This window comes from Xiphias gladius, chromosome 6 (genome assembly GCF_016859285.1).
Source record: "Xiphias gladius isolate SHS-SW01 ecotype Sanya breed wild chromosome 6, ASM1685928v1, whole genome shotgun sequence".
Taxonomy (NCBI): domain Eukaryota; kingdom Metazoa; phylum Chordata; class Actinopteri; order Istiophoriformes; family Xiphiidae; genus Xiphias; species Xiphias gladius.
In genome coordinates this window covers 18724653-18741662 of record NC_053405.1, presented here as the reverse complement: position 1 = coordinate 18741662, position 17010 = coordinate 18724653, and the positions used below count along the sequence as shown (strand labels likewise).

Sequence of the window (17010 nt, the reverse complement as noted above, 5' to 3'; positions counted from 1 at the left end):
TAAAACCAATATCTGGTGAGTTATTTTACGTTGTAATTGATAGTTCTTTACTCGTTATGTGTATGAAAATTGGCAGGAGCTGTCTTGAGAGGTGTACAAGCCAGTGAAACACTGTCATACAGTTTGGAATGAAAACTTTCAGACTCTTTTAGGATTCGATGACACATTGCCGACAACCACTGGTGATGTGCGTACTGTGCAGCCCATTAGAGATGATGACGTGCACAGAGGCAGTCCGACAGGAAAGAAGGTGAAGGCGTATCAGGACGCTCTAGAAGGGCGTGTCCATCTGGCTGCCCCTTGCAGCAGGTGACACCACCCCATAGCTCTTGCCCTGCCACCTCAGCCACTGCATGTGGACCTCTTTCTGGACCTGTCAAACACACACATACACACACAGAAAATGCAGTTTTTGGCTGCAAACTAGTAAGATGGTGCTGTTACAACCCACATGCCAAATGTATCAGTTTAAATCATTAGGTAATTGGTTGTTTTTTGATTGAAATAAATAATTGTTTATGCAATGTTGCAATTTAATATACTTAAGCAATACTTCAACATTTTGAGAAATATGCTTTTAACTGCTTTTTTGAGAAGAGTTAAATGAAAAAAATTGATACCACTCTTATCTTTCCGTTAAATATAAGGCTACAGCCAGAAACCAGTCATCTTAACTTGGAGTGGGTGACACAGCTACCCTGGCTCTTTCCAAAGATTAACAGTGTGTTATATCTTGTTTGCTTAATGAAACGAAAATCAGACAGTTAAAGTGACAATTTGCTGTTTTAACAGGGGCTTCTTAGCCGGGAGTGGTAACATCCTGGAGATTCCACTGGTCTTTATATTTAACAGAGAGATATGAGAGTGATATCAATCTTTTTATCTAACTCTCGGCAGGAAGAAAAATAAGTTTATTTGCCAAAATGTTCAACTATTCCTTTAACTTTAAAAACAGGACCAAAGCACCCCATAAATTCAGTGTTGGTATGTAAAACCCTAAACACAAAATTCTATTACTTGTTCTCCTTGCAGAGATGAAGTCATTTTATTTGATATTAAGCATGGTTGTAAGGTATCATTCGGTCTATTATTGGGGTTTCAGTGAAATTTTGGAAGCACTAGAAATCATACTTTTTTTTTTTATTGACAAGAGAATATAGATTTAGATCAAATTAACTAACCCATTAGTCTATATGATAATTCAGTTACTTCAAAGTATTACTAGTGCGTCCCTAATGCAGAGTTTTGAGTTATTTGTAGTGAATGTTAAACACAGACTGGTGTTGCCCTCAGACCTTTTGGAGTTGGCCTCACATTATTCTTGGTGGTTACATAAGTGCTTGGGGTCCCTCCCTTACGCAATGAGGGGAAGAGAAGTGGCAGATTATTTTGTGTTTTAAGCCCTGACAACTCTAAACAACTCAGCCCTCGCTGGTGTACGATCTGGCTACACAGGTTTACTATGCAAAGGAGAGCTGTAAATTATCTGTGCGGATTGTGCAATATGTCAAAGTAAATGCTCGATTGGTGTGTTCTGTACTGACCTCTTGATTGAGAAAGCAATAGAGAATTGCAACGAGGAGCCCCTGTAAGAGAGATGGTTTTCATCATTAAAAGGTGATAAGGTGAAGTGAGAGCTGAGAGGCCGAAGAATGAGAATTAAAAACAGGTCAGAAAATTCTATTATGTTTTGCTCACACGGCCAGCAAAGAGAGAGAGGAATAAATAATGGTCTAGATTTATATCACTGTAATACACTGCTGTAAGCCACATATAATCTCTGTAAACTGTAAACTCTGCTGCCTCTCCTTTCATCTTTACACCAAAACATGAAGAATAAAACTGGTCTGTTTTACCTCTTTTATAAACAAAGCCAGAGTTACAGCTAAATGGCCACTGTTGTAACTAGTAGATTTCCCACTGCTGCGCCAAGTTAAATTGAAATTCTCAATGGGAAGGGGTGCAGGGACAAAATCCAATTTGGGGAGCTGGCTAGCAAACCAGTTTGTGCCAGATGTGACATGAAGTGTAGGAAGCCATTTGACTTTTCCATGTCTCTGGCAGATGTAAACAACATGTGCTGAGCTTCCCTTGCATTCCAGTACAGCTAAGCCCTTTTCCACTAATTAACATACTAGTACATTCTTTATGAAGGGTTTTCAAGCACACTGTATAACTACTTTTGGGCTTCAAGCATTTTATCAAATAGGAATTAAGTATTAAATATGTTTTATCCAAGCTAGGAGTTCTACTTCCAAAACTAACGATATTCCTATTATCTTCAGCTGGACTTCGTGTTTGGTGGTAATTAGCATCTGTTAGCATGCTACCAGGCTAAGCTAAGATGATGAACATGGAAAACAGTACGCCTGGCTAACATCCGCATGTTAACACTGGGAGTATGTTAGAATGCTGACTCTAGCATTCAGATCAAAGCACCACTGTGCCTAAGTGCAGCCTTTTTACATATGTTTTCTGGGGTAAAGAGAATTTCAAGTTGAAATTTCAATACCTTTCCACTGAACAGCTAATTTGCATATTTGTAAATTGAAACTCATAAATGCAACTTTCACCAATGCATGGAATATGTATAAAAGTGCAGATAGCAAAGCAAATCCAATAACCTAATTGACTTTCAGATTTAGACTATTGTCTTAGGATATCGTCTGAATTAGATGCACTTATTTTTGTCATGAGGGTTCAATGAGAGTTCATACAACATGCACTACTCTACAGAGATTACATCCTGGGTATTGGCAGGAGAGTGTGTGCATTTTCAGGGTATTTGAGCACATACAATATGTTGCTGTCAGACTATTGAGTGTTTATTCTGTGCAATCCATGTGTGTACCTGGAAGGATCCCATGCAGAGCTCGATACAGAGGCGAAGGCTAACACTGAAGTAGTCGGGCAGAAAATTGAAGAACATGTAGTGAGTACCAAACAACGGGATGAGGAGGAGGGTGGACTTGGTCAGGCGTCTGTTGCACAGAAGAAAAGAAACAAGAGGCAGGAGGTGAATCTACCTGAGGGGGCTATTTAGTGCATATCTTATCTGAATGCCGCTCTGGATACCATCATGAATACAGACACGCTAATTGTCAGATGCCAATCAAGAGCATGTGTGTGTGGGTCAGTGTGAACACAGCTTTTGTTTGTGAGCGGAAAGTTAGTGACAGGCACATGATTCAAAGTGAGGATATTAAAATGTGAGTGCAGAGGTAATGTTTTCAGTATGTATAGGGGAAAATATTAATCTGGTGCAATGAAGTCAAGCATATACTTATCTTTGGTATGTCTTTTATAAGATCCAGATATGCATGATGTGCCCAAACACTTTCAGGAAATTAGGGAGCCTACTTCAATTACAATCTCGGATAAGCCCCTCGTGAAGTGGAAAGGTAGACGTGGCCAGACTGACTAGTTTGTGGTTCAGTGGGGACTGTGGTGTATCAGCAGTTTTCACACAACTTTTCTCACCTTTTCCGACATCAAAGTTTCTAGTTATAGTGGAAAATCTTAACAGTTCAAGATAAACAGGTCACACAGACACAACTTTGAAAATGCAAGACTGTGTCAGGAAAATATGAAAGCTACATTGGATAAAAGCAAATCTCAAAACCAAGGAATGCTTACTATTGGTAATTTCTGGTTAATATGTTCTTCTTCTTCAGTTATTTCTGTATTCAGAATGCAGCAATGACTAAAGTGGAAGATACTCTATCTCTGCAGAGTTCAGTCACTCATATTGTATCCACAGCTGAGTCTGCAGTGAAAGGATTACCTGTACTGAGAGGAGTTATTGAACTGGATCAGCCGAGGATTGAGCTTCTGTATTAGGATTCTGATAATGTTCATAAAGAGCATAAAATTGACCTGTTGACAGATAAAACAAGAATGAAAAATTGAACAATGTTCAGCTTAAATGGGCTAAAACTTTGACAGGTATTATACCAAATGTCGCTTACAATAACGTGATCATTGAATGTCAAGGCAACAATATGGGCAGGCATGTGTGTGATTAGCCAGGCCTAGCTAATTACACAGGGGTAGTTTTTGGCCCGCTGCTCTAATGTACACAAAAGAAGTTTTTTCAAATCCTTTCTCAAAAAACCATCTCTGAAAAGAAAGTAAACAAACCATCTGCATAACAATTTGGAATCTGCTAGGTGCGTAATTAAGGGTCCATCATTTTCTTTGTTTCAGCAGAATGGGGGCATTTACCGCTATGGACACAACAATTGGTCCCTTGATGATCCACCAATAGGGCGAGTCTTCATTGATGTCCCAACACCTGTGTGAAAAGACATTTTAAAATGTGCACTTTAAACAGTCTGTGCAAGTTCTCTCCCAGGATGATGGACAATGAGTCGAGCTGAATAAAAACAATCTCCTAAAAAGCAACAAATAGTGGTGAGTACAAAGTGAGCGCAAATAATAAATGTATTTAAAAGGTAAGTACATAAAGTAAGTGTATTTCCACATTAAAAACCTGTGCTGTATATGGGGAAATCCTTTTGGTAACATGCTATAGTGCTAAACTGTGGTTTGAACTGTTGCACTCCTTACTTTGGATCACAGTCTTGGACACTGGTAAATTTGTTGCAGTGTCCTGGAAATACACTGTATATAAGAAATCATTGTGCTTGTGGAGATGGAACTGGTAGTGGAAGTTTATACAAACTCTGTGTCCTCAAAATACAGCCGGGATCCAATCCACAGGATAATGAACAGCACAGGTACACCTGTGGAAAGACAGAAAACCATAACTAATTTCAGTGAGATGCAATCAGTACACACTGACTTGGGTGAATCATAATTAAACAATGTGTGAACCTGTTGGCTGAATGTCAACTTTTCTAATATCTGCACTGATCTGAGCTCAAAGTAAATGCAATAATTCAGAGGCTATAGCAGGATACATGCAGAATACGTTGGGGTTCTCATCTGTTTCTTTCCTCACTACCATTGAGATAAATTCCTGTACATTCATTGTACTTGCCAAGTAAAGTGGCAGTGAGTGTCTGCTGTTGTATTACACTGACCCCTTTGATTTAATTCAAGAAATTAACTAGAACTAGAACATTTTTGAAGAAACATTCAACCCTCTCAGTTTGTCATCTTAGGCCCCTTGGCATGACGCTGATGAGAGCAGTAAGTATGATATTTTTGGCACTATGTTTGGAATTTATAAATACATTCTATTTGGCAGTAATTAAAGGTCAAAATTTCAAATTCTTCGGTGAGTGACCCTGAGGAGACATAAAGTAAATATTAAACTTTCTTTGATTTTTAAAATACCCAAGATATAGCAGCATCACCGTGGGGAACCTTGTATTACATATGAACAAAAATCCTCATTTAATTCAGTGTGCTATACTTATATGAAGATACTATCTTCAACACAAAGCAGATAGTTTCGAAAATAAAGAGTTATGTTTCACACCACATTTAAGTTTGATGGACTGGAGAATATAAATGACACAGTGCATGTTATTGCGCACTCCAAGAAGAATAACAGTCACTATGGCATCAAGTTATATGGATACTGATAAAAACAAAAGCAGCAACTCATCCTGCAAATGTAATGTATGGGCTGCATAAACAGAATAAACAGCGGTTTCAAACTAATAAGGGCTTGACTGCACTCCCAAACTTTTTGCACAGAAAACTGTTACACATGTTGATTTTTAGCATGTCCATAATGTTCATTTGAAAGTGTAACTCACCTTGAACCAATATACAGTGCATTTAATACAGAGATGAAAACTCAAGTATCTGTAAAATATAAATGATCTTGTCTTTTTAAGTAGCCTTATTTTGTAATCCTTGCATCTATTGCCTACCAATGTTTAAGATGTACCATACTTTGTTTTTCATTTTTTTATAGGAACAAGAATAATATAAGATCCTGTATTTAAAATGCGGGATATCTCACACTGGAACCAAACTCTTCACATTTAGTCTGCCGCTCAGCATAATTAATGTCAGGGTAACTACATGTCAAGGTCTCTCACCCCATCCTAGCAGGCTGAAGCCCCACAGGGATCGACGGCTGTGATAGAAGGAGAGCAGCAGGGAATTGAGGTAGAGCGCCTCCACCAGGAGCCAGAAAAAATTAGCCATTACACAGTAGTGACAGAAGACCACAGAGGCCTTACAGGCAAACTGGACAGAAAAAAACAGGAGGGAAAAGGACAGAGAATGAATTTTAATGAGGGATTAGTATGAGAGAGGAGACATGCAAGCAATATGAGATGAGGACGATGCGTAAATATGAGAAAAGGGAAATCTACCCAGAGGATTTTCTTAATTTAGCCACAAACCTCTTGTCCTCATCGTCATTATCTTACCTTGGAAAGGGTGCAGTGGTTGATGTTGTCACTTGAGAACAGAGTAGCATCCTTTATGAACACCGACACAGCTTTTAGGATAAACGTAATAAACAGCTGGATGTGAATGAAGTTCCTGGCACAGCGTAGCCTCCTGTTGAAGAAAACAGGCAAAGTTTTGAGCCAAACAGTGTGAAGGAAAAAATTAAAAAGCAAAAGGGAAAACAAACCAAGAAAATAAAACCATTAAAAATGTACAGTATATGAGGAACAAAAACCGTAAAAAAAAAAAGAATGAAAAATACATGGAAGTGATGCTGCTGTGGTGTCATTTCAAAGTGATTCCATGGCAAGCAGAATTGATTTATCAAACCACACACCAGCTGGACAGACAAAAAACTGATTAAGAGATTTGGTGTTTCTACACACTCCTACTTCTGTTAATCCAGTAAACCAAGAGCTGGGTGGGCGAGCGTGAGGAAACCCTTGATTGGACTATAGGACCTGTTAGGTCCACTTCATGTCAAAGACGGGACAAAGAGAAGTACAATATTGAAGCTGAGGTGTACGAGAGAAAAAGGAGCAGCACGTGAGGGATTATGAGAGGGAAATTTATGGTAATTCTTTTTTTTTTTGCATCACAACACCATCACAGCTGTTTTCAGCTGTATATATATATAGATATATCTATATATATATAACATGTTAATAGTTGTTAGATTTTTTTTAAGACTCTGGACAGACCAAAGAAAGAGCCAGGCTAGCTCTTTCTGTTTAAGCTAACCGCCTGCCGGCTGTAGCTTCATATTTAGCGTATTAGCGTACAGACAAAAGTGGTATCAAAGTGACAATCTAACACTCAACAAGAAAGCGAATAAGCATAATTTCCAAAAATGTGGAATTATTTCTTTAATTCTTTAATTTTAAATGGGTTACTAAAATGTGGCAGAGCTTCAAACATGCCTTGTGAGGTGTATGACTGCCAGGACCCTGACAATGGCTTTTCCCAAAAACTGGTGAGTGTCAGCCATTTTTAAAGATTTATTGTTATACCCAGGTATCATCTTTTTTGTTTACAGTACAACAATATTGCTGTCCATGCTTTCGCTTTGCTCTTTCTGGTAAATGAACATACCTTAAGTTTACCTTTTGGTAAACTTGCCCTGGTTACTGATGAAAAATGGCTTCAAATTCTGTCTGTCTGTCTTTTCTCTAGACAACATTTACTTATTTTAACGTAATCTGTTCCTACCTGAAGAGCAAGAGGATCAACACAGCAACAGCCAGCACCACTAGAGAAACACTGTAGCCGATGGTGTATATGAGCTTCACAGTAGCAAAGTATGACTCTTCTGTCTGAAAGCAAGATGAGAAAGAAGATTTTGTATGAAAGGACGTTATACTCAAATATCAAAGCTTTTCAAAAGGCTGTCAGGTTTCAAAATGAATGTAATGTCTCAAAATGAGACCAAATTGCAGACTTGCTTGAGACTCAGCTGTATTGAAGAGATGACTGCAGCATAACTGCAAGAAAGCTTTTTCCATATTTTGTGTGACACTGTGTGTAATGACAGTAACACAGGGCTAAACTGAACCACTGAATCAACTCAAAAAAGTACATGAAAAAGCTGCTTACTTACAGTAACATCAGAACTCGTAATTAGTTTCCACCCTCGCTTGTGGAAGACTTAAAAGGTCTTTTAAAACTCTGCTCTGTAGAGAGCCAAACGTAGTTTTCATACAATTATCCTCCAAAAACAGCGCTCAGTACGATTAAGCACCATTCTCTCTTTGTGAAACAAGATAATTCCAGCTATTACCTGATGGGTAACGTTCGTTTCACTTACTACTTGCAAAAGTATTTTCGCGTAATGCACATTTATGTTTGAATAGATTTTCTTTTCTCCTCTCAAGAGGCAGTGAACCAGAACCTCAACTACCCAGAAATAAACAAAAGCAGGTATATGGGAAGAATTTTCACTTCTGAAAGTCTTCACTAAAATTTTGACGAGGACACCTTGAAACATGGTACATTTTTCTTTTCTAATTTAGCTTGTTTTTTTTTGTGTTGATTTCTGAAGCTGAAACAGGGTGTTTTCCCATGTTCTGCTGGTTGTCTGCTTGTTCCCGCTGCTTCTCCTTCTGCTTCGTATTTCTCCCTGACCTCTGCACTCTCAGTCTAGAGTCTCTCATTCCCCAGTCTGACCTCTGTATCAGCCTTTCCCCAGCAACTCTCACTTCAGGAATGTCAACGTCCACACTGCAGGCAATGTGGTACGGTGGGAAGGGCCTGGACCAACCTCCACTGGTGCAGTTACGGCTCACTGAACCTGAGGTGAGAGGTGGAGAGATCAAGAATTCCACTCAGCCACGAAGAGATTAACTTCAGATTAGAATCACTATAGGGAGAAAAATATATTAAGTTAAAATGCATTTAGCCATACTAGCGCTGTCACTCTAGGAACGGCTATACTTTGGGTGGGAAAGAAATATCTCAACAACTATGGGATGAATCACCTTGAAATCATGTATAGACATTCATGGTGTCCAGAGGACAAATCCTATTAACTTTGGTGATCCTCTGACTGTTCCTGTTGTGCCACCAGCTTTTGAAAGTTTTCACTTTACCTGTTCGATATGTCAACATCTACTCAATGGATTTGACACAAAGCTTTATACAGACACTCATGGTTCTGAAATGATGTATCTGAACTACCTCAGTTATCAACTTACTCCACCTCTAGCACCACCGTCAGGTTTGCACTTGTGATTTATTAGTGAAATGACTTTGGTGATCCCCCGAGCTTTCCTCTAACATCACCATGAGGTTGGCATGAGGTTTTCAGTAAATTGTCTCAAAAGCAAATGGATGGTTAAACATGAAATTTGGTGCACGCATTCATGTTCCCCTCTTGATGAATTCCAATTACTTTGGTGATCCTTTAACTTTTCATTTATCATCTGGTCAAAATTTTAGTTCGCCCAGTACTTTAGTTTATGACCAAATACCTGCAAAAGTAATGACATTGTCAGCTGTACTTTGTGTTTAGCATGATCACATGTTAAACTAAGATAAAGATGGTGAACCAATAATTACAAGTGTCTGACTTGTAAATAGTGTTCACGTCATCATCCAAGTTGTAATTACGACTGGAAAGGACTTTTCTGAAAGGTCTGATATATGTGACACAGAGCTTAATAATATAGAAGAACTTGAAACCCAAGCACACGTTGATGCCTAATGTCAAAACAAATGAGTAAAAGAATGAATGAATGCCTTCACCTTCCACTTTCACCATGTGATCCTTTAGTCACCTGTGTTGTTTTTGAAGAGGGAGAAGACTGCAGGACAACCTCTTTGGACCATTTCTCCAATGACTGCGTGAGGCCAGCAGATGACTACATCCCAGACTGGTCGACAACCTTTTCAGAGGAGGTTTAGGAGGAGGAAGAAGGTTAAAAAAAGGTAAATATGTGTCTGTGAAGGTAGTTAATCAGATGGGAGATTCCATAAACACCACTTTATACATGCTGTCATACACCGGCAACCGAAATGCACACAGTTTTAATATTTACTCATGGAAATACAGTACAGGTAAATGGGGTTGTCATGGACAATACTTCAAATAACATATTTCAAAACCATAACACCCATCTCTGTGAACCTAAGACAAGAAAGAGGAAGTACTGTAGGGCTCCAAGCAAGACCTTTCTCTTGAGATAGATTACATACATAAATCCTTATGTAACTCTCCTTAATGGTCTCCTCTACAGATGCATCACAGTGATAGATCACCCAGCGCGTTTTCATTCTGCAGTTGAGACGCCATCAAGAATCTGCCCTGACAACTGATGATTCTCTGTGAAACATCGATTTCAGTTTAGACTCTTAATTGTACTTAATGTGAGCATTTGCTACTAGTGCAGGGTGATTTTCAAACTGAAAACACACCTTCATGGCTTCCGTTGGCCTGCGCTGCAATGCTCTGAAGGCAGTGATGCTCCTCTTTTTCCAGCTGAAATATGTACTCACATTCAGGATGCAGGCTCGATAAAGCCTAGAGGAAAGAAGGAAGGGAGGAAGAACAGAAGGAAGGAATGCTCTATTAGAAATATACAGACATTTAGGCAGAGCATTTGGTGGCCAAGCAGACTGTAACTACATGAATGAGCAGTTCATGTGTATGAAAAAAAAAGCATGTCAGGTTATAAAGGACAGTAAGTCTTTAGCAGGAAATGCTTTCCCACTAAAACACTAACCTATTGCCAAATTGCACCTATTTCCATTGGTGGCATTAAGCGAAAGAGAGTGGAAGCTCGGAAAATTCACTAAATGAGTTTGTCCTTAAGGACACGGATGATTGTCTCAACTCTGCACTCCATCAATTTAGTGCCATACAGTGATTCTTGTGTTTGTCTGGCCCTGTTCATCCCTCCGTTTCCCCATTTCAAATAAAAACAGGATAACTGGATTTGCATTTGACATTGTCCTGGCATTTATCTAGGAGTAAAACCAATAATAAAACTTTCTTTCAGAGAAAGAAAAGGGTTGATGTAAGGTAGATGTTGGGGGGTAACGTGGGGAGATGGTGGATGAAGGAACTACAGCAAGGATGACTATAGAGCATCATGATTCTGTGGTAATTATCTTTTTGGATGTATTCACTCACATTCACTCAAAATGCTGAGTGAATGTGTAGTTCGGTGCACTTAGACTGTGCCAGTGAATACTTGTTGTAGGAGAATTTACAAAAAAATATATAAACGGTTATAAGGTCATAATAAACAACTTCTGTGAAAATGTTTGTGCGATGTTCAAAGTGTTTTTGAACAATTACTACATCGGATGTTGTTGGCATTGACAGTTGTGGAGAAGTGACAGTTTTGAAAGAGGGTTGTGTTTTGATCACAGTGTGAAGGAAGAATTCATTACTAAGGTTTCGATCAAAGTATGGATATGAATATAGAACACTTGCGTTTGACAGAGTGGGTAATATCCAGTGGTAGTGAGGGGTTTCCAGATGACAGGAATGCTGAAGAAAAGGGTCAAAGTGGCAATACAGGCTATCATCGAGATTAAAGTATCCACTTCTGCTTTGTTGTCTGGTGTTAGACTCTCAGGTCACCCTGACACAGTCCATGATTAATACATTTTCTTGCTACATCTTACAATTTCATACTGCAAATGAGCCAAGGTATCAAATCAACATTATGCTGCCTTCAGGTATCAATTGGAAATGTGAGGTGAGCATGCTGCATGCTTGAGCAAGTTCTCAAGTATAAAAAAAACTATCCAATGCGGGTGAAAGTGATTTTTGACTTAAATTTACCACTAAAAATCTACAACCCCAACATTATTAAATAAATATTTTCTAAACGGGGTTATATCTGTGCCTATTGAGATGGCTGGTGGTGAGTGGAGTATCTTGTTTGGGTCTTGCTTTGTTAACTTTTACAACATACTGTGCACAGTACAGTACATACAGTGTGTTGCCTGATGAAATGTCTTACATGGTATTGCTACTGGAGTATCTATCTGCTCCTTTTAATTAACCTACATTTTGTCATTATATAATATCTGCTTTCATATGGTACCTTGATTTTTCATCTTCATAGGCATTTAGGTTATTTAAGCCAAGTGGTGGCATGTTGGAGAGATTCATTCATGTTCATTACTAAATCCCTCTGTTTATTGTTAGACTTTAATGATGCTATTATTGACTGAAAAGAATCGTAACAATTTTATTCTGGTTAACAATTTCCTATGAAAAAGAAAAATATCTAAAGAGAATGATACAGATGAAAAAAAAAGAGTCAAATTGGGTTTTTTTTTTTCCCTATTTAAGCACAAGCTTTTTCTCTGAATGGGCCTTGAAGACATCATTGTCTAGTGGTAGTGGCGAAGAAGTATGAGGCACATTGTAATGTCGGCATGAATGGGAGCAGTGTGTGTGTGTGTGTGTGTTAAAAAAGAATCAGACAAGAGCACATGCAGGAAAAACAAGACCAAACTAGAAAAAGGACAAAAAGGAGATGCTTAGGCAGGCATGTAATCATGACACCCCTCCATTTCCAAAATCACTCAAGATTTTCAGAATGTTCTGCATTTAGTTTTCCCCATGCTGAGTTATTTTGAGGCTCTTATCTGAGTTGCATGTTGGGTTTTAGAAGAAGCACATTCAATAAAACACAACAGGACACCGCAACAGGTCGCAGGCACAGCCTTAATAAAGTCATCTTTGTTACTGATTGGCATATTGCACAGACTTCTGTCCCTGTTACAGCTCATTTGCATCTCATTTGGAGAGACCAGATGGAAAACAAGTCTCTTTTTCACAAGATGCAACCGAACTCTTGATGAATTGAAGCTTCAGAAGCTAAATCCCACTGGGACCACAAAATACTCCCTCTGGAGAACGCTGATTTCCCCCACACGCCAGCTTTCTGAGTGTCATCCAATAGGATGAACTGGTTGTGTGTTAGAAAGATTTCCCTTAAAAAAGATCTATGAGGTTCTCCTATGGGGGAAACAGCAACATATGCACACGTACAAACCCACCTCGAGCCATTTCATATAATTACATGACTGAGCACTGCCTTGCATAGACAACGCTTTTTATTATCATAGTGCAGTGCATTGACTCGAATTGAGTGAGGGTAAGATGTTGTTGTAAAAGATACTGGAATTCAACAATTCAGAGTTAACTTTCGGGGTTGTTGCACCAATCCTGAGGAACAATTTCAAAATTGCTTTGGAAGCAGAGTTAAATGCCAAATGAATAGTGAAATAGCAGTGCACAAAGAGGTGGCCTCTAATCAGAAAAGTACAGTAAAAGAAAATGATGAAGGGGATTCATGAGTTTCCTTGTTATAAAAACTGGGATAGAGATTTAGATTAAAACAAAGGAATTTGAACAAATGAACAAAGAAACATACACTGAAAAACATTCCTATAAAGTGTCAGTCGTACATGTAGATAAGAAAGAAAGAGTCTGCCTTTGAGATCAAACGCCAGATTGTTTGAAGGATTTAAACCCATAACACACCGATTCAAATATGAATAATGTCCCTTGAAACTAATCTGAAAATAGATAGCGATACTGAAATTGGTTTGAGCCAAAAATCTTAATTTCTGTTTCTCCAATGCAATCACTCACCTCTGCCCTTTCTCCTCATTTTGTGTCTTACCTGTCAACATGCTCACCATCTCTCTCTCTCGCTCTCTCTCTTTCTCTCTCTCTCTCTCTCTCACACACACACACACACACACACACACACACACACACACACACACACACACACACACAAAAAGCCAAAGCTTAAGTTTGCGCAGAATATAAGAAATCACTTTAGTAACAATGACAAAAACACCTACAGAATAAAAACAATACAGAAAGCTAGTTGGAACTGAACGCAATTCTCCTGACTGTTGTTGGACAGAAAAGTGTATTCTCCCATTTTTTTTTAAAGTAGGAACGAATATGCAAGCTCTTAGCACCATCTGTCTCCCTCCATCATTGAATGGACGTGTTGGAAGCAACCTGAGCAAATCGATACCCGTCCTCTGCTGCCAGTGCTCATGCATTTCAGCTGCATGATGGGATAAATTGAGACACCACGCTGCATTTAAGAGACAGATACAGAGACAGGGAGAGGGAGAGGGAGAGTTGATGGGGGCTGCATAAGGTAAGTCTGGATAATATGAGCCACGAAACTAAATGCAAAGCCAAAGGCCCCCTTCATACTGCCAGGGTAGCATGCAGTCTGCTGTAAAAATGTTCTCTGAGAGGTGAAGCCCATTATCCACTAACTACCCAAAAAGGGGCCATCGGATTGGGCTCACTTTGCAGATGTTGCCTTCTATTTTCAACAGCGAATGAGGTGCACTTTCAAGCTGCAGCCGTGGTACTCTGGCACAGTATAAAAATATAAAAGATGTTCAGTCAATCGGAAAGAGAGCACAAACACAGTTAGTCTCTGAAGTTTAGATACTGAAGAAATTGTTTGACATTTTGGGAAATGTGCCTTTTTGCTTTCTGGCCAAAAGATACACGACAAGTTGGATAGAACTGTCATAACTGGATGCTACATATGAAGCTGTAGCAAGGGCTTAGCTTAGCATAAAGACTGAAAAGAGGGGGAAACATCTGGCCTGGCTCTGTCCACAGCTAATGAAATCTGCCTACCTCTACCCCTACTTCTAAAGCTCACTTATTAAGATATAATTATCTTGTTTGTCACTGCTCCAGGCCAAGAAATATTCCAGCACATAACCCCCCGTACAACCTGCAACCTGAAAGCTGCAACTGAGATATAATGTGTTAATTAATTAGAGATGCTAGCAGGCAGACCTTCAAACAGAGCCACGTTATATCTTCTTTGTTTAATCGGTTACAAAAAGCGTAAAAAGCATAAATTTTGGTTTTATGGTGGGGTTGTGTGCCTGACTATCTCATGTTTCTGTGTTTCTAACTTGTCGTTTAGCTAGCTGTTTTCCTGTGTCCAGGTCTTTATGCTAGGCTTCGCCCAACCAGCTGCTGTTCGTAAGTTTCATATTTATCGTACAGAGAGTGGTACCAACCCTCTTGTGTAGCTTAACTCCTCGAGAGAAAGCAAAGTGTCTTTCCCAAAATGTGGAACTATTCTAACGGACATACCGGTCTAAAACTGTCTAAAAACCCAATTAAGCGGTCCATCTGCTGACTGCTTGTAGCGTGAATTTGGTTAATACGGGTAAAATGCATGTTTGGACATTTCAGGCATGTTCAGAGCCAAAAAGATGAATATTGTCCTCTTTTCATTTTCCCTTCTTTGTTTTTGTTTTTTCTCTCAGGTTCTGGTTACCTGAATATTCAAAAGACTAGACACCTGCTATGTACTACTGCTCTTGTTTTTAGTGATTATGTTTTCTTTTGAAATGTGTAATGTGTGTGTGTGTGTGTGTGTGTGTGTGTGTGTGTGTGTGTCTATGTTTTATGGACCCTGGTAGTTCATTATAATTCTCTGCAGTCCTGAGCAGTGAGAGAGAATAGAGTGAAGAGAAACATGGTGATGAGTATCAGTCCTGTTCCCTTCTCCTCTCTGCCACACTGATCATCACACCACTCGTTTGCTTTATTGCTTCTCATATTTCTATTCTGTTTGGGTATTAACAAGATGGCCATTTAATAATATAGAATTTATAAAGCTGTTGATAACTTTAAAAAAAAAAGCTGTTGTGAGTGTCGGTGTTTGAATGTGCATACATGTGTACTGTTTGCTGCCTGTCTTGCTTCTTCTCAGTAGATCAGCCAAAACAAATAGTACTAACTAGACTGTAAATAGAGTGGTAATGTCAGCATCGTTTTAATCTAAACGGTTTTTCACTTTCCTGATTTTGATAAAGGGAATTCAACACATTCCAGTGTTCGTGTGCGTGTGTGGCATTCATCAAATGAAAAAGATTCCAAATTTCATGGTATTCAATTAAATAAATCTAACATTTCCTATGCTAATTTCTCATATGTTTTGCATAAATGTACCCATGTTTTAGATGTGAAGGCATAAACACTATCTTTTACATACTTGCAGCAAAACATTCACATCAACACACACATACAAAGCGACACCCGTCTCCATAATGTAAAAACCTGAGTAAAAGAATATCATAAAACAATAGCAGGTGACAGGTAATGCGATCGACAGTACGTTAGGGCTAAACTAGGGATTATATCCATTGCGGATCAATCTGCGGGACATTTGGTCTATAAAATGCCTGAACTTTGTGAAAAGTGTCACCTAAGCAATTCAAAAGTGGTGAATATGCACATACTATATATACAGTTCACACAGGCACACATACACCCACACCCACCTTCATGTCATCTTGCACCTGTGCACACACTCATACACACCCTGTGCCTTTACCAAATATACATCAGCTCCAAACTGATTTCGACCTCATGTGAAAGATGCTGAACCTTGACACATACGAAGGCCACGGTCACACGCGGCCACACATACAATTGTCCTAAAAATCATGAACACCGACAGGAACACACACTCATTCGCATTCGTTCAGAGCGTACGCGAAACGCCTCTGTCCCTCCCGCCGGCGCCCTTTGCCAATGCCGCACGTTAGTAGTGAGACAGTAACTCCGGATCCCTGTGAGGAACCAGGTGCCTGCAGACAGGCGCTCACACTCATGAATATCATGGTGGGAAAAAAGAGAGCTGCAAGTTTCTAAATGTGGCAATCACCATCTTTTTTTTTTTTTTTTTTTCCCCCCCACACACAGATGAAGTAAAAGAAAATCACTCACAGTTGGAGCCAAACACAGGGTGAGAAAAATCCCTCTGATGTGGACCCAGGACATGTTGACGTTTCCGTATCCCCCGCTTCGCGCGCCAGTGAGACCGCAACACACTCCGGCAGGACGGGATGCTGAGCCCCTCTCTCTCTCCCCAGGTGTAAATGAAACATCCCATCAACGGCCACGGTTACAGCGTAGGAATTCCCGCGTTTCTTTTCAGAATAAAAGCCTCGCTCCCCAGCTGTCAGTTGCACGAGAAAAATGGTTGGTGATAAATAGTTTCTCGCATTTATCCATAGCCATGCCAAGAACCGCCACCGAGACTACGGTGAGGAGATTAAAGTCCAATTAACCGAGCGACTCGCAACTGCGAAGAGACGCGCTTC

General features: G+C 39.5%; 1 protein-coding gene across 1 annotated transcript; it reads right to left on the bottom strand.

Annotated features, from left to right (window-relative positions):
• Positions 1 to 271: 271 nt before the first annotated feature.
• Positions 272 to 16687, bottom strand: ghrhrl (growth hormone releasing hormone receptor, like). The gene is made up of 13 exons (XM_040129174.1): positions 16634 to 16687; positions 10285 to 10390; positions 9648 to 9755; positions 8571 to 8662; positions 7585 to 7688; positions 6354 to 6486; positions 6018 to 6168; positions 4685 to 4745; positions 4225 to 4294; positions 3785 to 3876; positions 2852 to 2981; positions 1545 to 1586; positions 272 to 373 (listed from the first exon to the last, which is right to left on the bottom strand). Exons 1-13 carry the CDS (start codon positions 16685 to 16687, stop codon positions 272 to 274), a joined length of 1245 nt encoding a protein of 414 aa, XP_039985108.1.
• Between the last annotated feature and the right edge of the window lie 323 nt (positions 16688 to 17010).